A 27,718-nucleotide genomic window follows, 5' to 3' on the forward strand; every position below is an offset into this window, starting at 1 on the left:
AAGGAGGAGCTTGCTGTGTCCATCGAGACCTTTTTCGATTCAAATGTAGGCTCCGTGGACTCCTTCCAAACGATCTGGGAGGCCTTTAAAGTCTACATCAGGGGAAAAACTATCTCTAAACACTCTGGGGTATTTAAGTCGATACGGGATAGATTGGTGGCCCTAGAGCGCAAATTGAAGGACCTTGAGTCCTCTCATGTGGCGACTCAGAGCTAGGACATCGCCCTGGAGCTTGCGCAGATGCTCCGGGAGTATCATGAGGAAGCAGATGCGGAAATAAAGCATCTAGGGAAGTATACCACGGCCCACATCTATGGCGAGGACGAACGACCGGGGATGGTTCTTGCACAGATCCTTAAACAGCGTAGGGACAGAACTACAATACCTGACATTACACCACCACCGGGAGATCCCCCGCTTACGGAGGCTCAAGTAGAAGAGAAATTTCGGAGGTATTATGCAGACCTTTACTCCTCCTGCGGCTCGGACGAACGCATTCTAGACTATTTGACTTGCATTAAACTCCAGTGGCTATCAGACGTACATCGTAAGTTCCTGATGTGCCCCATTGAGCGGGAGGAGTTGATCTGGGCCCTCTCTGAGATTAGGGCGGAGAGCACGCCTGGGAGTGACGGCCTCACGGTTGCCTTCTATAAGGCGTTTCAGGACCTCCTACTCCTACACTTACTTGCGCTGTTCGAGGATATTTGCACCTCAAGGACTATGCCTCCGACCATGCAAGAGGGGATTCTTGTGGCTATACTAAAACCGGGGAAACCCCCTGAGGAATGCGCCTCGTATAGGCCTTTGTCCCTCATGAACGTAGATGCAAAGATCTTCACGAAACTGCTGGCCAATCGGCTAAGCCTGCTTGTCACCACCCTGGTGGACCCAGAGCAGGCCGGCTTTGTGCCTAGCCTTAATTTAACCCATAACCTGCGCACTGTGTTTGCGGCTTTGCAACATACCCGCCCGGAGATTCCTGCACTCGCGGTCTTTTTAGACGTGGAAAAGGCCTTCGATTCGGTCAAATGGCCTTTCATGAGACAGGTACTAGGTCGGATGGGAGTTGGCACAATCTTCTTGCAACTTCTGGCAACGCTATACTCTTCACCCACAGCGCGCATCCGGATAGGATCCATGGTGATTGACCCCATACGGGTTAGCAGAGGCACAAGACCGGGTTGCCCCCTGTCCCCAATACTGTATGCCCTCATGGCAGAACCTCTAGTTTGCGCCCTGCTGGAATACAACGGGCAGAGGGGTATTCGATTCCCAAACTACCAATTAATTGTCTCCACATATGCGGATGACACATTACTGTATTTCCGAGAGCCTGAGATCAATCTCACGGGTTTTACGAGAGTTAGTATTCTTTGGTTCCCTTTCCGGTATTCACGTCAATTGGAACAAGTCCATCATGTTCCCCCTAACCCCGGCCACGACCCAGTTCGAACCGGAATATCCCCTGGTGTGGACGACCGAGGCGGTGCGATACCTAGGTAATGGCTGCATACAGACTCGGAGGTTGTGCTTAGGGAAAGTTACGGAGTGACTGTCTCTAAGCTGGAAGTTGATGTGGAGAGATGGATAGGCCTTCCGCTAGCATTGCTGGGCAGGGTGTAATTAATGAAAATGATTTTCACCTCGCCTCCTTTTCCTCTTTATGAATATCCCTATAGTCGTGTCCAAAATATTCTTTCGGCGTCTGCACTCATTGATGGTCCGGCTGGCCTGGGCGAACAAACAGCCACGCGTAGCCTGGAACATACTGACGCTCCATACAAGATGGGGGGGGACTTGGAGCCCAGACCTGGAACTATACTATAGAGCTGCACAGTGCTCACATGCATACCATTGGATGCATGGACCCCCGGACATTCATCACATAGGGATTGAGACCATCGTTGCAGATCCCAAACCCCTTCCGGCTCTGCTGTTCTCACCCAGAGACAGAAGCACTGGAATACTGGACTCTCTGAATTCAGTTACACATGCCTGGTACTACATGCTGGATTCACAAGCCGGTAATATATTGTATGCCCCATTGGCCCGCCTAGACTGGTGCCATTGGCTCGCTCCGTGCACGACAGGGGAGTCATACTTGCATTGCAGATTCTAAATCTACACACTATAGGAGACCTCTTTACGGATGGCATTGCTCGTACTTGGGAGGATGTATCAGAGGGGGAAGATGTGCAGCCGCTCCTTGCCCAATTCCAATTTCATAGTTAGGCATGCGCTTAAGGAACTCCTTGGGGACGATCTGGCAGAACCCCCGGAGGTTCCGGCGATAACAGCAGTCATCAGGGCAAAATCACCAGCTAAGTTGGTATACAGAATATACCATACGGGAATATCTTCGAGAGAAGGCGAATACACTAAACCGCGTCTCGTGTGGCAAAGGGATTTGCAGGTGGAGCTGACGGAAGACAAGTGGCTGTATTGTTGCTTGAGCACCAAGCGTATCTCCCTAAATGTACGACATAGGTTAGTTCATTTTAAATTCCTCTATAGGGTTTACTGCACTCCGGAGCAACTATATCGATATGGCCTACGCGAAGACTCTCAGTGCGAAAGATGCGGGTAGCGGACTTCTTTCACTTGGCATGGGTCTGCTCGGGGGTTGCTCGCTTCTGGGGAGAGGTATTTACAGAGATTAACCGCGTCACAGATATTCCGCTGACTCCTGATCCATTACTAGCACTGCTGGGTTATTCCAAGCTACTCCCTAGGGCACATAGATGACTTGTGGACATGGCTCTACTCCTGGCGAGAAGGTGCGTGGCGCTCTGCGGGCCGACCCCTGCTGTAGCGCAATGGTCCAGAGACATGCTCTACTGCTGCACCCAAAGGGAAAATTATAGCGAGTTACTACCCCCTCGCAACAGAACGAAACACTTCTGGTCCCTCTAGGAGGCCCCCCCTGATGCCCCCTGACAGAGACTGCCCTCTGCCTTTGGTTGCGGATACCCAGGCCACTTTACTGTAGAAGTGGTCTACTTCCTTGTTGTTTAACATCACATTTCTTTATGCACACTGTTCCTTTGGATTGGGAGGTGACGATGATGGGACTATGCATAGTTCTGGGGGCGGGATCACATATGTGTTTGTTGTAGTTGGGGCCTATCTGCTTTTTTTTAATCATATGCTGCCTTGTTCTTAGACTTATGTACTGCTGAATGTGTTCGATACTATTTGGACCATGCCAATATCTAATTTTCATTGCCTGATTTTTGTTTTCCTTGTATCACAAAAGCCTCAATAAACATATTAAAAAACAGAAAAAAAAACAATTGCTTCCATTTGAAGGTTCACTCCTCTCTTCCTTGAAGGGGGCTTGGAGGCATCCTGCCTCAGGGGATCCGGTGCCTCAGCATCTTCTGCACTGGCATCTCCTGCCTCCAGTGCTCTTTTGTGGACTTCTTTTCCCTCCCTGCCACCACTGCTGACTCCGCCGTCCCTAGAGGCCCGCTGGCTGGACTCTTGGGGGCGCAATATGTTCGCTTCGACCAGCGCTGCCCTGCGGGCCCTAAACACCTTGTGTGTGCTGGCTTGGGCCTCCTCCTGTTTGTGGGACTCGGCTGAATCTCTGGGATCTGCAGCGTCCCAGGAGGGTGCTCAGGTGGACTTATGATTCAAAGAGGTGAGCAACCCAGTTATACCCTTGAGGGCTTGGGTAATTTAAATGAAAAGGTAAGGAGGCCTTCAAGGGATATATTTCAGGAAAACAATCACTTATTTAATGTCACTTGTGGAGAAGTTAATTCACCAAATGTGTAAATCATATAATCAAAATTTAAATCACATTGAAACATATAAACAACAAAACACAGAGGTGTATATAAAAAGAATTTTATCAAAAAGTTCATTAAATCAGCAATAAATCAAAGAAAGCAGGTAAGGAAATGCTGGTAAAAATGACGTAATAGTACAAAAATCAATACCACAGCAAAACCTAAAAAGAACATCTATCTCAGAAACAACGTGAATCAAACACTGTAGAGATAAGATGCAGGTCGACGTTTCGGTCTCTTTACAATAAGTTTATCGAGACCATCCTCAGGACTGATGTCATTAGAACACTGCTGTGAGCTGTGCTGTAATCCAAAGGACTGAGATATCACAGTGTTGGTCTCAGAAGAGGTTATATGGCTTTACCCGGGTGGAGGCCTAATAGAGCATGACCGTCGCCCAGGCTAGAGCGCTGAGAATGTAGTGGTCAGTCAGTTAAAGCTGGCTGAAGGCGCACCGAAATGGATGCTCCGTGATGTAAAAACCAGAAATCTAAACTTTTCCTTTTGCGCAATATCTGTGTCCACGAACACGTAGTCTTTTCAGTTGAAACAGATATCCAACTGGTAGCAACAACCAGCTAGGTCACTTTTTTGCATGGAGAGCTGCAGTATGAAACGCGGTCAAACTTAATTTGACTAGAAACACGGGAAGAGCCGAGTGGGACTTCTTTCACTTGGCATGGGTCTGCTCGGGGGTTGCTCGCTTCTGGGGAGAGGTATTTACAGAGATTAACCGCGTCACAGATATTCCGCTGACTCCTGATCCATTACTAGCACTGCTGGGTTATTCCAAGCTACTCCCTAGGGCACATAGATGACTTGTGGACATGGCTCTACTCCTGGCGAGAAGGTGCGTGGCGCTCTGCGGGCCGACCCCTGCTGTAGCGCAATGGTCCAGAGACATGCTCTACTGCTGCACCCAAAGGGAAAATTATAGCGAGTTACTACCCCCTCGCAACAGAACGAAACACTTCTGGTCCCTCTAGGAGGCCCCCCCTGATGCCCCCTGACAGAGACTGCCCTCTGCCTTTGGTTGCGGATACCCAGGCCACTTTACTGTAGAAGTGGTCTACTTCCTTGTTGTTTAACATCACATTTCTTTATGCACACTGTTCCTTTGGATTGGGAGGTGACGATGATGGGACTATGCATAGTTCTGGGGGCGGGATCACATATGTGTTTGTTGTAGTTGGGGCCTATCTGCTTTTTTTTAATCATATGCTGCCTTGTTCTTAGACTTATGTACTGCTGAATGTGTTCGATACTATTTGGACCATGCCAATATCTAATTTTCATTGCCTGATTTTTGTTTTCCTTGTATCACAAAAGCCTCAATAAACATATTAAAAAACAGAAAAAAAAACAATTGCTTCCATTTGAAGGTTCACTCCTCTCTTCCTTGAAGGGGGCTTGGAGGCATCCTGCCTCAGGGGATCCGGTGCCTCAGCATCTTCTGCACTGGCATCTCCTGCCTCCAGTGCTCTTTTGTGGACTTCTTTTCCCTCCCTGCCACCACTGCTGACTCCGCCGTCCCTAGAGGCCCGCTGGCTGGACTCTTGGGGGCGCAATATGTTCGCTTCGACCAGCGCTGCCCTGCGGGCCCTAAACACCTTGTGTGTGCTGGCTTGGGCCTCCTCCTGTTTGTGGGACTCGGCTGAATCTCTGGGATCTGCAGCGTCCCAGGAGGGTGCTCAGGTGGACTTATGGCATCATGCGTTGGATGGCCGGGAGCTGGCAGCGTTTATTCTCCACTCTGCCCTGGATATTTCAGAGGTGTTAGGCCGGACCATGGCTTCCTCGGTCGCTCTCCGTCGCCATGCTTGGCTTCGTGATGGAGTATTCTCAGAGAATATTTGGGAGCGACTCATTGATCTTCCATTTGATGGCAGTATGTTGTTCTATGCCCCGGCCGACTCTGCCATCCAGAGTCTCCTGGCAGGGTTCCGTCCTCCTCCTCCGCCTTATCATCCTCCTCCTCCGCCTTATCATCCTCCTCCTCCGCCTTATCATCCCCTCCTCAGTGATTCCTGAGTCTGGATGAGTCTGGGCCTTCTTAGGCCGGTTGTACGAATTGTGGAGTGCGTTTTCTGGCCATTGCGTCCTTCTTGGGCCTTTGGCATTGTTGGCTGCTGGATGGCCCTTTTGTTGTTTGTGTTGGAATTGTTGCGCAGACTTGGCCCTGAGATTAGGACTTCTGCTTGATTGGGCTGCTTGTCAAACCTTTTAGCGGGGGTGTTTTTTCCCCGTGGCTCTTATGTTTGTTCCTCTGCTGCGGAATGTTTGGGGTTTATTGTACCCTAGGTCATATGACTTGCGCTCTGCTGGAGGGTTCTGGTCACCTTCGGGTACCTGTTCTCCATGGCGGTTGTGTAGGTTGCTTTTGCTCCTTGAGGTCGTGAGTGCGGCCACTCGTAGTGGTGGCCCGGGCATCTCCTCCTTCCCCGCTCCTGTCCTGAGGTCTGGGATGCTCTGTGTTCTCCCTTGCCAGGCACTGCCTACTCGGCCTTCCTGGGGCCTCAGGCTCTTCTTCTTCTCTTCTTCCTGCTTCTGGCGGCTTGACTGCCAGCGCTGTTCTGGCTAGCAGGCTGCTCTCCATCTTTTCCCTTGTTTCCTTGGGCCCCTCTAAGCTTCTTCTGCTTTCCTGTCTTGATATTGGACGGAAGCTATGTTGCTTTGTGGGGGAGTGGGGTGCTTCCGCCTCTCCGCTCTTGCCCTTTGTTCCTCTGCTGTGGGTGCACGAGCCTCTTCGGCCTTCTTTCCATCCAGCAGAGGATAAAATAGAATATCGCATTCTCATCACTGAACACTATCCACATCCTGAACAACAAATGCACTTCGTCTGGCACAGATTATTCCCCTACTCTAACAAAATCTCCTCCATCAAGTGTCTTTCCAGTGGACGATGTAACCACTTTCATTGACCTCTTAGCAAGTTAGAGGAGCGGCAACATAGAAAAATCCAAAGACCACTTCAGCGTCTGTCGCTTTTCGAAACACTATACCAGACAACCCCATTGAAACCTTGTCTTCCTCTGGTCCCTGGACTACTGGTACCCGTAATGCAACTGTTCCTCACGCTGCATAAATTACGTCTGGTCCATCCAGACTGTTATGAGTATAAACCATCGGACCAGGACGATCTGTTTCTAAGAGCAGTCCTCCTCCGGTCTCCATCATTGTAGCAGCAAGAAAGTCTTATGCAGTAAGGACCTTTCTTCCTTCATTTCACCAGCCAAAGAGCAAAATAATGGACTCTTGGAAGGAAAATGTATGGAATATGTGCATCTCCCATGAAAGATGCTTGCACCACTGCACTTCTAGGAAGATGCAATAAATCTCTATGGGTTTCTCTTCACAAACTCTCAAATGAAGACACATGACTTCCTGGTGGTACTTTAATGAGGGTATTTTTGTTTCTAACCAGATAATAGGTGCTGCGGCAGAGAAATCTGAGCAGGCGACTCATGTTTACTGCCATGATATCTGCATGAGACCAAATTCCTGACCTAGACTGACTGTACTCAAACCTGAGGCACAACAACAGATCCTGTATTGCCATTTTCCGGAAGTTTTCTTTGGTACTCGTGCAGATGGTAAAATGTCTTGCATGTAGTCTGTAATTGAGACACTAAAAGTAGTATCCCTGAAGAAGGAATACCGTAGAAGATGGACAGGCCTTACAATAGGTGTCAATTCCCTCAGAGGGTTCCAACCCCTCAATAGTCACACCAGCAACAATACCACCATCCTCCTAATCCTTTAGAGGTAGAGGTCCGCACGTAATTGTGGCTGCAGGCAAATTACTTGCCAAGTAATGAATTCCTACTTCCCCCTGCTCTGTTAGACAATCTAGTGCTTGGAAGCATAGTCGGACATCTGCATGAGTGGCTTCTCATAATTGACAAATAAGTCTTGAGTATTGTTCAGAATGAATATTTTCTATGATTTAAATCCCCTCCTTCTATACCACCAAGCAAAACGTTGTCTTATTGATTATCTGTTGCCAAAATAAGTCAACACCTTACTACAGAATAATGAGGTGCAGAAGATTCCTTATCACCAAAAAGGAGCAGGGGTTATTCCCTTTACTTTTCAGTTTAAAAAAAGACGCTATAAGAAACGTTCAGACCTATTCTCAAGCTCCGGATCCTGCATTTTCCTTACTTAATGTGCCAGGCTTCACACAATTGCCTAGAGGACCAGTGGAACCAGTTCTTAGCTGGAAAAATATTGGTTTGAAAACTGCGATAGTCAATCAGTCCCATGATAGAAACAGCCAAAAAAAGGATAAAAAATCTCATTCAGTCAAGATTTCCCAGATCAAACTCTAGTCACAGACGTTTCTCTCGAAGGAAAGGGAGCTCAACTGGGCTGCTTGAGGATTTAAAGGATTTGGTCAGACAAAAGACTTAACCATGTCATTCTGCTAGAGTTAAGAGCGTTTCATCTGGCTTTGAAATCCTTCCATCGATCACGACAAACACTCACCTTGGTCAGGCAGACAATACAACAGTGTGTTATCTAAACAAGCAGAGGGGAACTCATTACAGACCACTGCCGCTAGAATCTCAATCCATACAAAACTGGTTAATAGCAAGAAAAATGAACATCACAGCTGTTCACCTGTCAGTGGTAAAAAATGCGGAAGCATACTCCATCAGTTGTGCATTCCAAGAAAATCACAACTGAGTTCTAGACTACAAAGTCTTGCAAATGTTTTTAAAAGAATGCGGTTATTCACAAATAGACTTGCTTACAGATGCAGTAAGCAATACCTGGCCAGATTATGCCTCCAAATTTATACCCAGGGTCAAAAGTGAATGACCTTTTGATAGACTGGTCAAAGTAATTTGTGTGCTTTTCTTCCAGTACCACTGATACCAACAGTTCTAATCAAACTATACCGTTCCAAGACCAGAAGGATGATCGCATCCTAATGGCCTTGCCAATAGTGAGTGGCGAACCTTCTACCTCTGAATATCCATACAAGATATGGGATCACCTCTACAAGATTGTAGCCCAGGGACTTGCACCCCAACCTTTGGTTGTTGAACTTAGCAGCCTTACTTATGAATTCCTGCAAAATGTAGTCTAAAGCTGCCTTAAGACTGTATTAATATTTTACGGGAAATAGTCACCCATAAATAAGAACATCCTTTGCCTTCAGGTGCAAATTTTTTGCATTTGGTGTAGTCCGAATAATCATGATCCTTCCACGTGTCACGAAAATTCCTTATTTACCTTATTTGACAGGGACTGATCTACTTTGTGATTGCTCAAAGTGCACCTTGTGGCTAAAACTGCCTATAGTAAATCCCCTTCACAAACCTTCCTTAGAATACCTGTATTTAAGGATTTCTTAGAAGGTAAAGTGAAATATTGATTCAAGCTCTTCTAAGCCATTTGCTTATAGGTTACACATACATGTTTTTATTCAAATGTTCTAATTAATCCGGATGCTGAGCCTCAAATTCAAAAGTGGTAGATAGGAATGTAGAATATCCCTACACTATCGAAATAACAGATCTCGAACCAGTGGGAGCAGAAAAGCATTTTGTGAGGTGGGGGTTAGAAGTTCTCTGAACCATGTTTGTGAAGGCCAAAAATAGGCTATCTGAATTAAACTAGAGTTACAAGGCTTCTTGAATTTCAGGACAGTTTGATTAACCAGGGGAAAATTTGGGGTGCTTCAATGCAGTCTAACATTTTGACAGACATTCACTACAGCTTGCATGGAATCTGCAGAGTAAAACATTTAAACCGTACAGTTTAGTGCTAAACATGGAAGGTAAATTAATTCGATGTACAGCACATACTTACTGTAAAGCTATGCTTGCAGTTGTCTCATGAAATGTGTTAGCCTTGAGACACGCAAAGGCACAGTTAAATTATAGAATTTGGAGGTTCCTTACCCAGCTCTCCCTCATGCTGCCTGCCTTAGTTCCTGCTTTATTCATGCCCCTCTTTTGTGCCTCTCTCATTCGTGTGGCTCTCTCCCACTCTGGTAAAACTAAACTTGTGCTACTTTAGTTCTCTTGTTAACCACTCATGTGCATCTTTAATTCTTTTGATTATTCTGCTTCTATTGTTTTTTTTTATTTGTATTTTTTTTAATTATTTTTATTTGCATTTCCAACACAAAACATAAAAAGCATGTCACATTGAAATGTCCACCCCCTTCTACCCTACCGCCACCCACCTCCCTCGGCGTAGCGCAAAACATATCATTGCTTTGATATAGAGGAACCCATCCATCCAATGCCGACAAAGGGTCTTCTCAGGCTCTGATCCTGTTGGACCTGTCGGCAGCGTTCGACGCGGTGGACCATAACATCCTTCTCCACCGTGTCGAACAAGCCGGCATCCGGGGGTCAGCCCTGGCTTGGATTAAATCCTTCTTGACAGGTAGAACCCAGGCTGTTCACCTGGGTCCCTTCACAGCTACTAGGGAACTTTCCATCTGTGGCGTGCCCCAGGGTTCTTCTCTGTCTCCCCTGCTTTTTAATCTTTATCTTCGCCCGCTCATCCTCTCTTTGAAGAGCTGGGACATTACCATCTTTAATTACGCAGACGATCTGCAAATCATCTTTCCTCTTAACACCTCTAATGCAGCTCTCGACTGTCAGGCGGTCATGTTACATATCCAGCAATGGATGAACCTCAATCAGCTTAAGCTGAACCCAGGGAAGACAGAACTAATTCTTCCGGGCAGTATCTCCATCCACTGGGGCCCCCAGTTCTGGCCTACAGAGTTAGGCCCCCCACCCGTTCCGGCTAAGTCGGCAAAGAGTCTGGGGGTGATCATAGACTCAGAGCTCTCCCTCAAACCTCAGGTTGGTGCAGTCGTATCTTCTTGTATGTTTCAGCTCCGGAGAATCAGGAAAGTTTCCTACCTTCTTTCGCCTGCAGCCCTGATACAAGTCCTGATCGCCCTTGTGCTATCCCGCCTGGATTTTTCCAACTCCCTGTATCATGGCCTACCGAAATACCTGGTTCATAGGCTGCAAGTTGTGCAGAACCAGGCGGCTCGACTAGCCTACAAGACTCCAAAGTGGCAGTCTGCAAAACCACTGCTCTGCAAACTCCACTGGCTGCCGGTCGAACAGAGAGCCGCATTTAAGATCGGCTGCCTGACTTACAAAGCCGTGACTGGTACATCTCCTGCCTTTCTAAGATCCCTAGTAACTCCTAACTTCCCGGCACGTAACCTACGGTCCTCCCATCGTCAACTCCTGACTGTAGTCCCAATTAAACTAAAAAAATACGGTGGCTGCAGATTTGTCCATCTGACTCCCAAACTTTGGAACCAGTTACCGTTATCGCTCAAATCTTCCATGTCTCTGCTGGAATTTCGAAAACTTCTTAAAACCAATCTCTTTACACAGTCTGGCTAGCCCCCCTTCTCTAACATCTCTCAGCTCCACCCAGCGCCAGGAAACCTATGGTGACAGAGCGCTATATAAGTCTCCCCTAAGATAAGATAAGATAAGATGTAGGAAAGTAGCTGCATCCAAGTCCATCCCATATACTGTAGGGCTGCCAAAGCAACCTTCTCTACCCCCTCAGAGCCCCCCATCATGGCCATAATAACGTCGCCATTTGCCCCACACTCTAGAGAATTTCTTCAGGCAGCCTCTCGCTTTATAAGTAAATCTTTCAGCCGCCATATATGTCCATCCTCCTCCTCCATTCATCAATCTTTGGGGGGTTCGGGGCTCCCCATTCCCGTGCCACATCCCTCTTGGCCACCACTAATGCTAATGTCAGGAAGATGAGATGGGGTCGAGTCAGATCTATATCGTTCGTTATCCCCAGTAAGACTAATTTGGGCTCCAGGGGTAGGGACACTTCAAGTATTTCCCCGAGTTCTCTCATTATCCTGGCCCAGTAACTTTGGAGGAGCCCACACTCCCAAATGGTGTGGAAAAAGTTGCCCTCAGCATGTCCACACCTCAAACAACTAGGGTCAGTAGCCCGCCCCATCCGGTGTAGGCGGAATTGATCGTAGTAGACTCTGTGTAGGATCTTGAATTGAATGAGTCGGAGTCGAGATTTTATTGCCACTTCCCTAGGGTGCATCAGGGCAGTTTCCCAGTCAAGCGTGTCCATCTCCCCTAAATTCGATTCCCACACACTTTTCAGTTTCACCAGTCCGTCCGGCATGTTAAGTAGGGTTTTATAAGTCAGGGAAACTAGCTTAGCCTGAACCTGGTCCTGTAGTAGGCGGCCCTCTAGCGGAGCGTATTCCGGCAAAGGGTCCGAGAGCGCCTCTTCTGCCTGCCAGGTGTGGTGTATTTGCGCATACTTTAGGAATTGAGTGAGGTGCAGGCCGTACTTGGCCCTTAATTCCTGGAAGGACTTCAGGGCTCCCGGGCGCTGGAGTTCACCCAACACGGAAATGCCAATATCGTCCCACCTCCTGAAGCCTCTCAGCTTATGTAATTCCCGTAGCCATGCGCATTTCCAAATTGAGGTTTGTCTCGACGGTTTGTGCCGCCAGCCGATTCGTCTTGTCGCCCTGTCCCAGAGCTCTACGGTCACCCTAGTTGCTGATAATAGTGCTGCTTCCCCTTCCCTCCATATATATAGTGCAGGCATGTACGACGGTCCAATTTCTCCCTTTCCAATCTATACGTGGGGTGATCTGCCGGGGCATGTAACCAATCATTTATTGGTGTGAGATGTTCCGCCCAGTAGTATGCCTCCACGTCGGGGAGTGAAATTCCTCCATTGTATTGGTTCCTCTGTAGGGTGTCCAGCGCTATCCTAGGCTGTTTCCCCCAACCAAAGCAACTCTCGAAGGCCCTAATTTATTTCTGTAAAAACCTGACGCGGGAGGGGTAAGTACTCGTTTTGTAGTGCATAGAGAAACCGCGGTAGAGTGATCATTTTATACATCGCCGCCCGTCCTAGCATTGTGAGTGGGAGGGTCTTCCATCTGCACGCATCCTCTTTAAAGTTCAGTAGAACCCGTTGGATGTTTTTCGTATGAGACAGAACTACTGCTTGTTATGTAAATTCCTAAATATACAAACCCTTCAGTCGTCACCCGTAATGCCTTGGGTAGAGCCGGCCCCAGGTCTCCCTCCCCAGGGTTGTACAAGACCGATTTGTGCCAATATATAGTATAGCCTGAGCGTGACCCATAATGGTCCAGCAGAGAAAATAGGCACGGTATCTAGACCTCCGGAGATGTAACATACAACAGGATGTCATCCGCGTACAGCGAAATCTTCTCTTCATACCCCTCACCTTGGTGAATTTTAAAACCAGTTAACTGACTATCCTGCCGTATATCACATGCCACCACCTCTATGGTGAGGGCGAATAGTAGCGGTGACAAGGGACATCCCTGACTGGTCCCTCTTCGTATGGGGAAGTCCTTCGAAAGGATACCATTAACTTTAACCCTCGCTCGTGGGTCCGCATAAAGAAGCATAATCCACTTCCGAAACTTCGGACCAAATCCAAACTTTATCAGCATGCTATCCAAGAAGGGCCAATGCACCGCGTCAAACGCCTTCTCAGCATCTAGGGAAAGAAACACATGGGGCTCCTCACATACACACACCTCCATCAACCAGTTGTGTGTCCTCCGCAGGTTGTGTCTAGTCGCCCTGTCTGGCAAGAAACCCGTTTGATCTAGATGAATCAGGCCTGTAATCACCTTTCGGAGTCGGAGAGCCAGGATCGTCGCTAGGAGTTTCACCTCTACCTTCAATAACCATATAGGGCGGTACGATGAGCACTCCTCCGGCGGTTTGCCCTGCTTATAGATAGGTACTATCGTGGCCATGCAGAGATCTGGCGGGAGCATCCCTTCCTCCAACGCCCCGTTGAATAGCGCCAAAATATACGTGGTGAGGAGGTCCTCCGTTCTTTTAAAGAATTCCGCAGGGAATCCGTTAGGGCCAGGAGATTTCCCCGGGCGCAGCTTAGCAATCGCTTCCTGCACTTCTGCTACTGTAATCTCTGCCTCCAGGCTCTCTCGCTCCTCCACGTCGAGACTGGGGGTCTCAACCTCCTCTAGGTACTGATTGATCTCGGCCGCCGTGCCTAGGTCTCTAGCCCCATAAAATTCCTCATAATACTCTGCAAATGTCTGCGCTATCTGAGCGTCAGTTCTACTAGGCCGGCAATCTGCATCCATCACCTGGTCAACCCACCTTGCCTCCTGTTCCCTACGACTCAGCTATGCCAACAGTTTCCCCGACTTATCCCCTATGTCGTATAATCTATGCAGAGTCGCCTGTGCCTGCGTCCTGGCCTCATTACTCGTCAGGGCCTTGTACTGCTGCTGGGCATCCAACACCCGTCGGAGCGCGAGTACTCCCCCGCCCATGACATGTTGCTGCTCCAGTTCTAGAATACGTGTTTCAAGGTCCCTAATGTCCCCCTGCCGCCGCCTCCTATCCTCAGCTATCCTGTTTTGTATTTTATCACAGAGGACCGCCTTCATAGCCTCCCAGATAGTCACTCCTGACTGATTCTGCTTCTATTGTTGTGCTCCCACCTGTTTTCCCGCCTCCCGTCAAACTCCTCTCCTGATTGCTCCCATCTAGCACCTCCCAGCGCCACTCCCTCCTCCCAGCAGCACCACTCCCTAGTACCTGCTTAATGGAGGCTGCAGCGTGATCAAGTCCCTGACCCATCCCTCCCTTGTGCTGCCAGCCTTTGTTCTTGCTTAATTCCTGTGCCTCTCTTTCTTGTGCCTCTCTCTTTCTTGGGCCTCTCTCTCTTTCTTGGGCCTCTTTCTTGGACTTCTCTTTCTCTTTCTTGGGCCTCTTTCTCATTCTTGGACCTCTCTCTCATTCTTGGACCTCTCTCTCATGTTCTTGGGCCTCTCTCTCTCATATTCTTGGGCCTCTCTTATATTTTTGTCCCTCTCTCTTTCTTGTGCCTCTCTCTCTCTCTCTCTCTCTTGTGCCTCTCTCTCTCTTTCTTGTGCCTCTCTCTCTCATATTCTTGTGCCTCTCTCTCTCATATTCTTGGGCCTCTTATATTTTTGTGCCTCTCTTTCTTGTGCCTCTCTCTTTCTTGTGCATCTTTCTTGTGCCTCTCTCTCTTTCTTGCGCCTCTCTTTCTTGTGCCTCTCTCTCTTTCTTGTGCCTCTCTCTCTTTCTTGTGCCTCTCTCTCTTTCTTGTGCCTCTCTCTTTCTTGTGCCTCTCTCTTTCTTGTGCCTCTCTCTTTCTTGTGCCTCTCGTTCCTGTGCCTCTCGCTCGTTCCTGTTCCTCTGCCTCTCTTGTTCCTCTGCCTCTTGTTCCTCTGCCTCTTGTTCCTCTGCCTCTCTTGTTCCTCTGCCTCTCTTGTTCCTCTGCCTCTCTTGTTCCTCTGCCTCTCTTGTTCCTCTGCCTCTCTTGTTCCTCTGCCTCTCTTGTTCCTCTGCCTCTCTTGTTCCTCTGCCTCTCTTGTTCCTCTGCCTCTCTTGTTCCTCTGCCTCTCTTGTTCCTCTGCCTCTCTTGTTCCTCTGCCTCTCTTGTTCCTCTGCCTCTCTTGTTCCTCTGCCTCTCTTGTTCCTCTGCCTCTCTTGTTCCTCTGCCTCTCTTGTTCCTCTGCCTCTCTTGTTCCTCTGCCTCGCTCGTTCCTCTGCCTCGCTCGTTCCTGTGCCTCGCTCGCTCGTTCCTGTGCCTCGCTCGCTCGTTCCTGTGCCTCGCTCGCTCGTTCCTGTGCCTCGCTCGCTCGTTCCTGTGCCTCGCTCGCTCGTTCCTGTGCCTCGCTCGCTCGTTCCTGTGCCTCGCTCGCTCGTTCCTGTGCCTCGCTCGCTCGTTCCTGTGCCTCGCTCGCTCGTTCCTCTGCCTCGCTCGCTCGTTCCTCTGCCTCGCTCGCTCGTTCCTCTGCCTCGCTCGCTCGTTCCTCTGCCTCGCTCGCTCGTTCCTCTGCCTCGCTCGCTCGTTCCTCTGCCTCGCTCGTTCCTCTGCCTCTCTTGTTCCTCTGCCTCTCTTGTTCCTCTGCCTCTCTTGTTCCTCTGCCTCTCTTGTTCCTCTGCCTCTCTTGTTCCTCTGCCTCTCTTGTTCCTCTGCCTCTCTTGTTCCTCTGCCTCTCTTGTTCCTCTGCCTCTCTTGTTCCTCTGCCTCTCTTGTTCCTCTGCCTCTCTTGTTCCTCTGCCTCTCTTGTTCCTCTGCCTCTCTCGCTCGTTCCTGTGCCTCTCTCGCTCGTTCCTGTGCCTCTCTCGCTCGTTCCTGTGCCTCTCGTTCCTGTGCCTCTCGTTCCTGTGCCTCTCGTTCCTCTGCCTCTCGTTCCTCTGCCTCTCGTTCCTCTGCCTCTCGTTCCTCTGCCTCTCTTGTTCCTCTGCCTCTCTTGTTCCTCTGCCTCTCTTGTTCCTCTGCCTCTCTTGTTCCTCTGCCTCTCTTGTTCCTCTGCCTCTCTTGTTCCTCTGCCTCTCTTGTTCCTCTGCCTCTCTTGTTCCTCTGCCTCTCTTGTTCCTCTGCCTCTCTTGTTCCTCTGCCTCTCTTGTTCCTCTGCCTCTCTTGTTCCTCTGCCTCTCTTGTTCCTCTGCCTCTCTCGCTCGTTCCTCTGCCTGCCTCGCTCGTTCCTCTGCCTGCCTCGCTCGTTCCTCTGCCTGCCTCGCTCGTTCCTCTGCCTCGCTCGCTCGTTCCTCTGCCTCGCTCGCTCGTTCCTGTGCCTCGCTCGCTCGTTCCTGTGCCTCGCTCGCTCGTTCCTGTGCCTCGCTCGCTCGTTCCTCGCTCGCTCGTTCCTCTGCCTCGCTCGCTCGTTCCTCTGCCTCGCTCGCTCGTTCCTCTGCCTCGCTCGCTCGTTCCTCTGCCTCGCTCGCTCGTTCCTCTGCCTCGCTCGCTCGTTCCTCTGCCTCGCTCGCTCGTTCCTCTGCCTCGCTCGCTCGTTCCTCTGCCTCGCTCGCTCGTTCCTCTGCCTCGCTCGTCTCTCTGCCTCGCTCGTTCCTCTGCCTCTCTTGTTCTTGTGCCTCTCTTGTTCTTGTGCCTCTCTCTTTCTTGTGCCTCTCTCTCTTTCTTGTGCCTCTCTTTCTTGTGCCTCTCTCTTTCTTGTGCCTCTCTCTCTTTCTTGTGCCTCTCTCTCTTTCTTGTGCCTCTCTCTCTTTCTTGTGCCTCTCTCTCTTTCTTGTGCCTCCCTCTCTTTCTTGTGCCTCTCTCTCTTTCTTGTGCCTCTCTCTCTTTCTTGTGCCTCTCTCTCTTTCTTGTGCCTCTCTCTCTTTCTTGTGCCTCTCTCTCTTTCTTGTGCCTCTCTCTCTTTCTTGTGCCTCTCTCTCTTTCTTGTGCCTCTCGCGTTCCTGTGCCTCTCGCGTTCCTGTGCCTCGCTCGTTCCTGTGCCTCGCTCGTTCCTGTGCCTCGCTCGTTCCTGTGCCTCGCTCGTTCCTGTGCCTCGCTCGTTCCTGTGCCTCGCTCGTTCCTGTGCCTCGCTCGTTCCTGTGCCTCGCTCGTTCCTGTGCCTCGCTCGTTCCTGTGCCTCGCTCGTTCCTGTGCCTCGCTCGTTCCTGTGCCTCGCTCGTTCCTGTGCCTCGCTCGTTCCTGTGCCTCGCTCGTTCCTGTGCCTCGCTCGTTCCTGTGCCGCTCTCGCTCGTTCCTGTGCCGCTCTCGCTCGTTCCTGTGCCGCTCTCGCTCGTTCCTGTGCCGCTCTCGCTCGTTCCTGTGCCGCTCTCGCTCGTTCCTGTGCCGCTCTCGCTCGTTCCTGTGCCGCTCTCGCTCGTTCCTGTGCCGCTCTCGCTCGTTCCTGTGCCGCTCTCGCTCGTTCCTGTGCCGCTCTCGCTCGTTCCTGTGCCTCGCTCGTTCCTGTGCCTCGCTCGTTCCTGTGCCTCGCTCGCTCGTTCCTGTGCCTCGCTCGCTCGTTCCTCTGCCTCGCTCGCTCGTTCCTCTGCCTCGCTCGCTCGTTCCTCTGCCTCGCTCGCTCGTTCCTCTGCCTCGCTCGCTCGTTCCTCTGCCTCGCTCGCTCGTTCCTCTGCCTCGCTCGCTCGTTCCTCTGCCTCGCTCGCTCGTTCCTCTGCCTCGCTCGCTCGTTCCTCTGCCTCGCTCGCTCGTTCCTCTGCCTCGCTCGCTCGTTCCTCTGCCTGCCTCGCTCGTTCCTCTGCCTGCCTCGCTTGTTCCTCTGCCTCTCTTGTTCCTCTGCCTCTCTTGTTCCTCTGCCTCTCTTGTTCCTCTGCCTCTCTTGTTCCTCTGCCTCTCTTGTTCCTCTGCCTCTCTTGTTCCTCTGCCTCTCTTGTTCCTCTGCCTCTCTTGTTCCTCTGCCTCTCTTGTTCCTCTGCCTCTCTTGTTCCTCTGCCTCTCTTGTTCCTCTGCCTCTCTTGTTCCTCTGCCTCTCTTGCTCGTTCCTCTGCCTCTCTTGCTCGTTCCTCTGCCTCTCTCGCTCGTTCCTCTGCCTCTCTCGCTCGTTCCTCTGCCTCTCTCGCTCGTTCCTCTGCCTCTCTCGCTCGTTCCTCTGCCTCTCTTGTTCCTGTGCCTCTCTCTCTCTCTCTCTCTTGTTCCTCTGCCTCTCTCTCTCTCTCTCTCTCTTGTTCCTGTGCCTCTCTCTCTCTCTCTCTCTCTCTCTCTCTCTCGTTCCTGTGCCTCTCTCTCTCTCTCTCTCTCTCTCTCGTTCCTGTGCCTCTCTCTCTCTCTCTCGTTCCTCTGCCTCTCTCTCTCTCTCTCTCTCGTTCCTCTGCCTCTCTCTCTCTTGTTCCTCTGCCTCTCTCTCTCTCTCTATCTCTCTCGTTCCTGTGCCTCTCTCTCTCTCTCTCTCTCGTTCCTGTGCCTCTCTCTCTCTCTCTCTCTCGTTCCTGTGCCTCTCTCTCTCTCTCTCGTTCCTGTGCCTCTCTCTCTCTCTCTCTCTCGTTCCTGTGCCTCTCTCTCTCTCTCTCTCTCGTTCCTGTGCCTCTCTCTCTCTCTTTCCTGTGCCTCTCTCTCTCTCGTTCCTGCGCCTCTCTCTCTCATGCCCGTCTGCGTCTGGAACGCAGCTAGCACCCGGCCCCTGGCTTCCAGCCCACCACAGGTGTGCCACTGTCCTCCGTGCCCTGAACACCAGATGACCCTGCAAACACTGTACCAAAGGCAAGCTCGCTTGCCCCTGGATAGCACCCCGCACCAGGACCCCTGGCTCCCGGCCCACTGCAGGTCCATTGCCGCCGTCCTCTGCAGCCCTGAACACCGGTCGACGCAGCAAACACTGCTGCTATGCCACACTGCATTCTACGGTAGAACTGTTCTCCTGCACCTTCTGCTGCACCAGCACAGCCACCTTCATGCCACAAAGCACCATGCCTACCTCGTGCCACACCACACATGACCCACCGATTCCACTGCCTACTCCTCAGCATGCATTATATGTGCAAACATTCCATCGAGTTATGGGACCCCATTGCCACCCTCGCACCGAACAGTCTTCCTCACGAGACCTGGCTCAACCCCACATCCACCCCTGACATTGCCACAGAGATCCCTGACTGATATACAATCACTCACCAGGACCGCTCCAATAAGCCGGGAGGAGAAACTGCCATCATTCACAAGGAAACCATACACTGTACCACCACCATGGAACATGGTCTTCAAGCGCCACACTGATGGCAGGATAACCATCAGAGGCAGCCTCGCATACCGGCCCGTGCTCTGGCTTATGCACACCATTGCAGACTTCATTGCTCCCCTAGCCCTGGACTCAAAGGACTGCCTCTTCCTAGATGATGTCAACTTCCACATCGACCCAAATGCCAACAAACCTGCTTGAAAGTATGATAAGTCGGGGGAGGAGCCAAGATGGCGATCGGAACAGTCGCATAAACGCCTCGCTCCGTGGTCCCTTCCTCCCCGCCGCCTATCCTGTCTTTAATCCTGATCGGGGTGTTCCGACTTTGGTTACCTGGGAAGAGCCTTCACTTACCGTCTTTTTCCGGGGCTCTGGCGTGCAGTGGTTTCCTCGTTCTGCCCTTGTAACCTTGCTGGCCTTCCCGGCCCTGACGCCGGGGCCTCGAGTGCTGTGTCTGCCCGGAGGTGTTCGGAGTGCCGGCGGCCCGGAACCGCTGATGAGACCCGATGGTGGGAGCCTGAGAGCCGTGAGCCGGAAGCGCCGGAGCGGACCCACCCCCGATGGTGAGCCACCCCGCATGCCTGATTGTCTGCCGGCCCGACGGAGAGAAGCCGCGTTGTCCGGCACCCCTCGGGTGAGAAGCCCACTCCTGTTGATTGTCCCGCCTGGGATCCGGTGCAGGGCTCCCCCGAGTGTTGTGGGGAGCACGCCCGTTCTTCTGGTGACTCTCCTTTCTCCGCCGAGCGCCATCCGCCGCGGATCGGCTGTGTGTCCTGGGGCCTCCGGCACTCCTGGTGGGCTTGGCGGCGGATGCGACAATGGCGGCGGGCGATATGCACAAGATGGCGGATGGCCCCTCGGAGTGTCTTCCTCCTGGAGACAGGGACGTTGCTGCATTTGCTCTCCCCAGACCTAGTTTGATTCGGGCGGCCCCTACACGGAGTACGGTCTTGTTCGCCCTGGGTGCTCTGCGGATCGACCTGTCCTTGCACTGCCGGGACTTGGAGTTGCGGATCGCCGACATGGTTGTTCAGCCATTTTGTGACGCGGTGTCGTCTCCCCGAGTTGGTATTGTTGAGACTTCTCCAGCTGCTGTGCTGGGGTATCCGGCTGGGTGTTCGATTCCATGGGATCAAGTGGACCCGGTGCCGATGCAGCAGTATTTCCTACATCCTGATTTCTTTGCTTTGTGCTGGACAGCCCGGACTTTGTGCTTGGCCACGTGGATCTTTGGGTTACTTTTGCATTCTGACTGCTGCCGAGTTTTCCTGGCTGCTTTTTGTTCGCCGAGACGGTGTTCCGTGAAGATCCCACTTGCTTTCCCTGACTGGTATGGACCTACTGTATCATGCTGTTTCCTGGCCGTGGCGGGGTCTGGCAGCTCTGCTTTTCATAGAAGTGGACAGGGGTGATCGTGCCTGGGTGCCTGCGGGACTTTTGTTTTGTTAATTGGCATCTCCGTGCCTCATCATTTGGACAGTTCCTGTCTTCATCCTTTATGTAGGCTTTTCTCAGTATCCCCTTTTTGACCTCGACTAATGATCCGTTATTGCGGGTGGGGTGGTGTTCTGTAATTCGATCGCTGGCTCCCCTCCTCTCTTCTCTCTTCTCCTTCTCTTCCCTCTCCTTTTATCCCTTTCTCTTTTTTCCCTTCGTTATTATTCCCTTTCTCTTTCTTCTATATTTCGGGTGACTCTGGGCGACAGGCACGCTGTTTAGTGGGATAGGCCATAGCCATTACAGTGATGTAGGGTGGGGGGGGTGTTTGTTATTTTAGTTTGTTTTCTTCTATGGTCCCTTTTTTGCTTTCTTTCTAGGGGGTGGGCTATGTCCCTTTGTTCTTTCTCCTTCGTTTCGTAAGTGTCTGCACTTTCTCCTTTTTCGGGGCGGGAGGGCGGTCTATGCGGTGACCCATTTACTTGGTTGCTACGATTTGTCCTTTATTTTTGAACCTTTGATGGGCATTGGATGTATCTGGGCTTTGCTCTACTGTGGTTATTTGATTGCGTAGGGGGCTGCATCCCTCTCGCCCCCCCCCCCTCTTTTTCTGAGTATGTTGCATGACACATGGGTAGATATGGCTTCTGCCTCCTCTATACATCATAAAATGAAACCTTTCTTATCCTGGCGCTTACTGTGTAACGATTTCATTACTCGTCTATCCTGTATTCATCCTACCGTACACATGATGTTGTTCCCTTTTGACTCCTGATTTTGCGGCCGGCCCTTGTGGTTGTAGGCCTGCGCTTGTACTTATACCTGTTTCTCAATAAAGGTTTTTAAAAAAAAAAAAAAAAGTATGATAAGTCTCGGACTGATCCTGAAGGTCTGCAAACCCACACAGACCGCAGGACACATGATTAACCCCAATCTTCACCTCCAGCAACCTTGCCAAATTGAAGCCACATCACAGATGTCTCATGGAGCCATCGCTCCATTGTCCACTCCAGCATCTCCAGCCCCTGCATCACCACCCCCAAGATGGTCAGTGCTCAACAACCACAGGTGGAACAAACTTTCCGAGACCAGCTGGACGGACTCCCCCAGCCCCTCCAACACAGCTGCCACCACCAACCTGGAAGAGGGAATTCAAGAACTTCAAAGTCTGGATCGCCAACTGCGCCAACATCGCCCCCATCTAGAGCTACAAACCGAGCCTCCAAAATGGCCAGTTGGTACACCCAAGAACTCCGAACATCTAAACATGACTGCACACAGCTGAGGGGGAGATGGCGCGCCAACATGGACACCTCCGAAAGGGCAGGTTTCAAGACCTCCTTCTAACACCGCCTGTTGAGGGCAACAAAGACATCCCTAGCTGCATGCATCAAAACCAGCACCAACAGCAGCAATAAGCTTTTTAACATTAAGGGATTCTCCAACCCGTATGCCTGCAAAATCAGCGTCACACAGTCACAAGAGCTGTGCGACAACCTCGCTAACTTTTTCCTTGACACGATTGAAGCCATAAACATAAACTTCAAACCCCAACCTTCACCTACGGGCTTCCTCGACAGATACTCCTGCACTACAACCAACACGAACCACAGACTTACCACCTGGAACCTCCTCACCACCCTTGACACCTTCTCCATCATGAAATCATCCATTCCAGAGCTTCCACAGACCCATGCCCGCACCACATCTTCAATTTTGAAAACCACTCCAACATTTCCCAACGCCTGGAAACATGCCGAAGTCTAATATTTTGGAGGATGAGACCGAGCATATGCTGTTGAAATAAAGTTACAAAAGAACTCATCAGGAACATGTTTAAGTCATGAGTATTCATTTAACTAACCAACTCTTTCCATCAATTATAATTTACTTCATTTAAACCAGTTGGGCTTAAGCTGTTTGCTGATGGTTTGTTAAAGGAAACTGCACCAGAATTATAATGTCTTTGGTTATACTAATCGGAGGCTCAGTACATGTAGTTGTCAGACGGAATCCCAAAGTTCCTAGTATGACATATGAGTGGTTTAAGTTGTTCTCATGACAAAAGGCTGGTGAAAGAGGAGACTGAAATAAAGGATGTTAATTTCCATTTTGAAAGAATAGAGCAGTTCAATTCCAGATAAATTTGCTGTCGCTTGGGAAATAACGGAAGTGTATGAAAAAAGTATTTAGAATTTGTCAGCTCATTTTAAAGAGGGCAGGTATTCTTTAGTGTAGACATACCAGGGTTTAGGTAATGTTTGTTAAAACAAGGAGTGGTTGACTTTTCTTTTAGTTGAAGATTCCATTATTCTTATGTAAAAAGTGTTTCTGGCGTGTATAATGGCTGGGAAGAATTCTAAGCATACACATTTGGGGCGGGCTCTCATGATAGAAAACTGCAGCCTTAGGTAAGTAAAACTTACATGATTTTACACAGTTTAACTTTAACTGCTCCTTTTTTATTATTGCTACATCTTATGTGATCCACTAGGGAGTTCTACATTTCTGATAACAACTAGCCATAATAAAAGTATTTAAAGTTATTTTCAACAGAAGTACACTTGTGTAATTTATCACTGCCTTATTTCCCTAGGCAACTGCTGAAGCAAATAATCTGGCTGCTGTAGCAGGAGGAAAGGACACATACAGCAAAGGCATGGAACAAGTACGTGGCACAAGCAGCAAGTGTATATGCAGTCAGTTTAAAGCAATTTTAGTGCTTTCCCCTTGTTGAAATGATTTCTACTGTAACTCAGTTGTGCTTACATTTAAGTATAGCGTGAGTCCGTTTCATCTGATGAATGGCTGTTTTAAGATATCGTCCTTTGTCTTTACTCACACTTCAACCCCTTGTTTTTGACCTTTTCTTTGATTGGTGGTGTATAGCAGTTATTACTCATTTAATCAGCAAATTGGGACCTGGAAAAGTGCAAGGTCATACTCGGTCTTATGTCCTACACACTGGTGCAGCTGTTGGCTACACAAGGAGTAACCTTATTGTTTTCGTTACTGTTAATCTCACACTGTAGGGGGCAGCCACTTTGAACTCTTTGGACCCATATGTTTAATCAGGATCGAGTCTTGGTATTGCCGAAACTTTGAAATGAAAAATATTGGTTTAAAAAACATTGACTTTTTTCACTTTAATGTTTTATTATAGCCAATAATAACTGTCATTTATAGACTTTGCCCTGGACCCTGCGTAATGTCGGGGGTTAAACATGACTATGGGATACAAAGAGACATCCACTACTGAAATAAGTTGCCCAATAATATATGGAAGACACTCTGTAGGAATCTGTCTTTTTATGTAATAAACCAAAACTAGGTATACTATGTGGGAAGTACAGATGACCCGTATTGGCTTACAGGGCTTAAATTAATAATCCCATGTGCTCTCTTTTATGGTAGTGTGAACAAGCAGTTTAGGCTTAGAGGGTAGTGTTAATGCATTTGTTGTACACACACAGTCAATAACTGAGACAGACAATCTGATAGAGACTTCTAGCTGAATATTCCTTACCTTTGAATTTCCCCGGCATCAGGCTGGATCCGGAAACTGTTGATGTGCAATACCCCTTGCGCGTGATGTCGGGTAGCTCCTTTCGGCTCCACGTTACATAATCGGCTTCAGTTATGACTTCGCAGTGACTACATGGGTGCCACCCATGCGTGCAGACATCAGTTCTTTTCTCTCCGCGCCAGATTAGCACCAATCTGGAAGGGGCTAATCCTCTGCGGCTTTTTGGCAGGCTTTTTCTCGACTTTTGTTGTACATTTTGGAATAGACTTTGTGTGCAAGGGATGTCTTCGAGCAAGACCTGTTTCAAACCATGCATGACTTGTTCCAGTATGATGTCGGTTACCCGTCCCCACTGCATGTGTCTTTGGATTCTGGAGTGCGACCACGATACGAAGTAGTGTTTGGACTGTCTGGCACTGGCTCCGAAGACATCGAGCGAGCAATAGTCTTATTTCCAGCCGCAGGAGCCTCCGGAGGGAACAGTTCGATTCATTTATTGCTCTAGTTCGTGTGGATCTCTTAGGCCCCCATCCAGCCTGTGGTATTTTCTCCATTTGCCCCAAACCTTACGAAATTTCTTCGGGCAGCCCCTAGCCTTGTAAGTGACCCTTTCGGCGGCCATGTAAAGATCCAACCCTCTCCTCCATTCCTCCAATCCTGGGGATTCTGGGGCACCCCAGTACTTTGCTATGTCCCTTTTTGCTATCACCAGTGCCAACACCAGAAAGATCAGTTGGGGACGCCCCAAGTCTACATCATTTGTCATGCCTAGTAGAGCCAGCCTGGGTTTCGTCCGGAGAGAGGTCTCCAGCACCTCGCCCAGTTCTTCAAACACCTTACCCCAGTAGTCCTGTATCGAACTGCACGCCCATATGATGTGGAAGAAGTCCCCTCCCGTGCCCCTACATCTAAGGCATCTTGTGTCGTCCGTTCTACCCATTTTATGTAGCCTCACTCTGTCGTAATATGTCCTGTGGAGGACGTTAAATTGAATAAGTCGCAGCCTAGACTTAATGGCCACCTCCCTGGGGTGCATTAACACCATGTCCCAGTCAATATCGTCCATGTCTCCCACCTCAGTCTCCCATGTTGTTCTAAGTTTGCCCAAGTCGCCCAGCATGTTATTCGTCAACGTTTTGTATGTGAGTGAGACCGCTTTTCCCGGTATCTGTTCCTGCAGGAGCCTCCCCTCCAGAGGTGCGTAGTCTGAGAGCTCATCTACCTGGATCTTTTCTGCCCGCCAAGCATGTCTCAGTTGTGTGTACTTGTAAAATTGCATGTGGTGCAGTCCAAAATCCGACCTCAGGGCCGCGAATGATTTCAGCTCTCCCCTGGCCACTGTCTCCCAAGGTGGAGATACCTATATCATCCCACTCCCGGAAGCCTTTTAATTTGTTCAGTTCGATGAGCCACCTGCAATGCCAGATCGGCGTTTGTCGAGTGGGCCTCCTCTCCCACCCCGTGCGGTTCATCGCCCTATTCCACAACTGCAAAGTGATGCCCGTAGCGGGGAGAAGATGCCCCCGTCTAGTTCCTCCGTAGAGGTAATACATCAGGGACCTATCTGACATTCTATGTCTCTCAAGGGCATAGGTGGGGTGATCTGCTTGTGCATGTAGCCAGTCATTAATTGGGACTATTTGTTCCGCCCAATAGTATGCCTCCAAATTTGGGAGCGAGATCCCTCCGCTGTATTGATGTCGTTGGAGGGTGTTCAGTGCTACTCTGGGTTGCTTACCCAACCAGAGAAAAGATCTGAGTTCCGCGTGTATTCTTACTAACACTTTTGGCGGAAGTGGGTAGTATTCATTCTGTAGGGCATATAGGAATTTGGGTTGTGTGATCATCTTGAACATAGCCGCCCGGCCCAGCATAGTGAGCGGGAGCTGCCTCCAGCGGGTCGCATCTTCCGTGAAGTTTATTATTATTCGTTCTAGATTCTGTTGGTAAGAGCGTTTTCTATCCAGGGTAACGTACACCCCGAGGTACTTGAACCCCTCTGCAGTCGTCACCAGCATCCCGGGGAGGTCAGGCCAGCGGTCTCTCCCCTTAGGGTCATAAAGGATCGACTGCCATACCGTTACAGTTCCGAAAAAACTTCCGGTATCGCATGCTCTGGGTGCGTAATGTATAGTAGGATGTCATCCGCGTAGTGATATTTTCTCCTCGATGGTGTCCAGCACCCCTTTCCTGAATCCCCTAATGGCCACATTCTGACGGACCTTGGCTGCCAGTACTTCTATCGTGATTGCAAAGAGATGGGGGGACAATGGGCAACCTTGTCGGGTCCCCCTCCGAACCGGGAATTCCCACGACAAAGCCCCGTTCACTCTCAACCTGGCTCTAGGTTCTGTGTATAGCAGTTGGACCCACATCCAAAATTTAGGGCCGAAACCAAATTTCTGCCGGGCGCCCTCAAGAAATGGCCAATGGACCGCTTCGAAGGCCTTCTCAGCGTCCAGGGATAGGAACCAGTGGGGCTCCCCTCTCCCATGTACTTCTTGCAGCCAGTTGTGAGTGCGCCGGAGGTTCAACCTGGTGGCCCTCTCCGGGAGGAACCCTGTTTGATCTAAATGTACGAAATCCGATATCACCGACCGAAGTCGTAAGGCGAGGATCGTCGCCAGTAGTTTCGTTTCTATATTCAGGAGGGAGATGGGGCGGTATGACACAGTCATCTTGCGGTTTCCCCTCTTTATGTATTGGGATTATAATCGCCATACTCAAGTCTGGGGGGAGTTTCCCTTCTTGTAATGCCTCCTCGAAGAGTCCCTTCAGATGGCGAGTTAGGAGGTCCGCCGTGCGCTTAAAAAACTCCGCCGGAAACCCGTTGGGGCCCGGGGATTTACCCGGTCTCAACTTGGACAGGGCCCCTGAGATCTCATCCAATGTGATGTCAGACTCTAGGCCTTTTTGGGTCTCTGGGGTCAGCGACGGCAAATCAATTGTGACAATATACTGTAGCGCTTCCTCACATGTCCCTAGATCTCTAGCCACGTAGAAGAGTTCATAATGGTCAGCAAATACCTCTGCAATGTGGGTATCGGATCTAATCAACTGCCCTGTCGGGTCTCTGAGCTGCTCCACCCATCTGGCTGCGCGCTCCTTTTTACTCAGCCACGCCATTAATTTGCCCGACTTATCCCCCACATCATATAGTCGGTGCAAGGTAGCCAATGCCTGGGTTTTGGCCTCTCCCGTGACCAGCTCTCTATATTGCTTCTGCACGTCTGTCAGTCTTCTGAGCGTCCCTATCTCTTTTGATGCCTGGTATTCCCTCTCTAGTTCTAGGATCTCCGCCTCCACCGCCAGGGTTTCAGCATGGAGCTTTCTCCTCTCCGTCGCTAATCTATCTTGTGCCCTGTCACGTATTACTGTTTTTAGTGCCTCCCAGAATGTCACCCCAGAGCTGACTGTTACTTCATTTTCAGCGACATATACCTTAACGTCTGCTTGCAGGCCTTTTAGCACGTTTGCCTTTTGTAGATC

General features: G+C 50.1%; 1 protein-coding gene across 3 annotated transcripts in view; it reads left to right on the forward strand.

Annotated features, from left to right (window-relative positions):
* The window catches only part of ATL2 (atlastin GTPase 2), a 614,707-nt gene that overhangs the window by 537,141 nt on the left and 49,848 nt on the right, over window positions 1-27,718 (forward strand). For all 3 annotated transcript variants that reach the window (XM_078649021.1, XM_078649023.1, XM_078649022.1), the window contains exon 11: window positions 23,300-23,371. In XM_078649021.1, coding sequence (XP_078505147.1) covers window positions 23,300-23,371 — 72 coding nt within the window. The remainder of the gene's footprint in view (window positions 1-23,299; window positions 23,372-27,718) is intronic.

This window comes from Lissotriton helveticus, chromosome 6 (genome assembly GCF_964261635.1).
Source record: "Lissotriton helveticus chromosome 6, aLisHel1.1, whole genome shotgun sequence".
NCBI classification, from domain to species: Eukaryota; Metazoa; Chordata; class Amphibia; order Caudata; family Salamandridae; genus Lissotriton; species Lissotriton helveticus.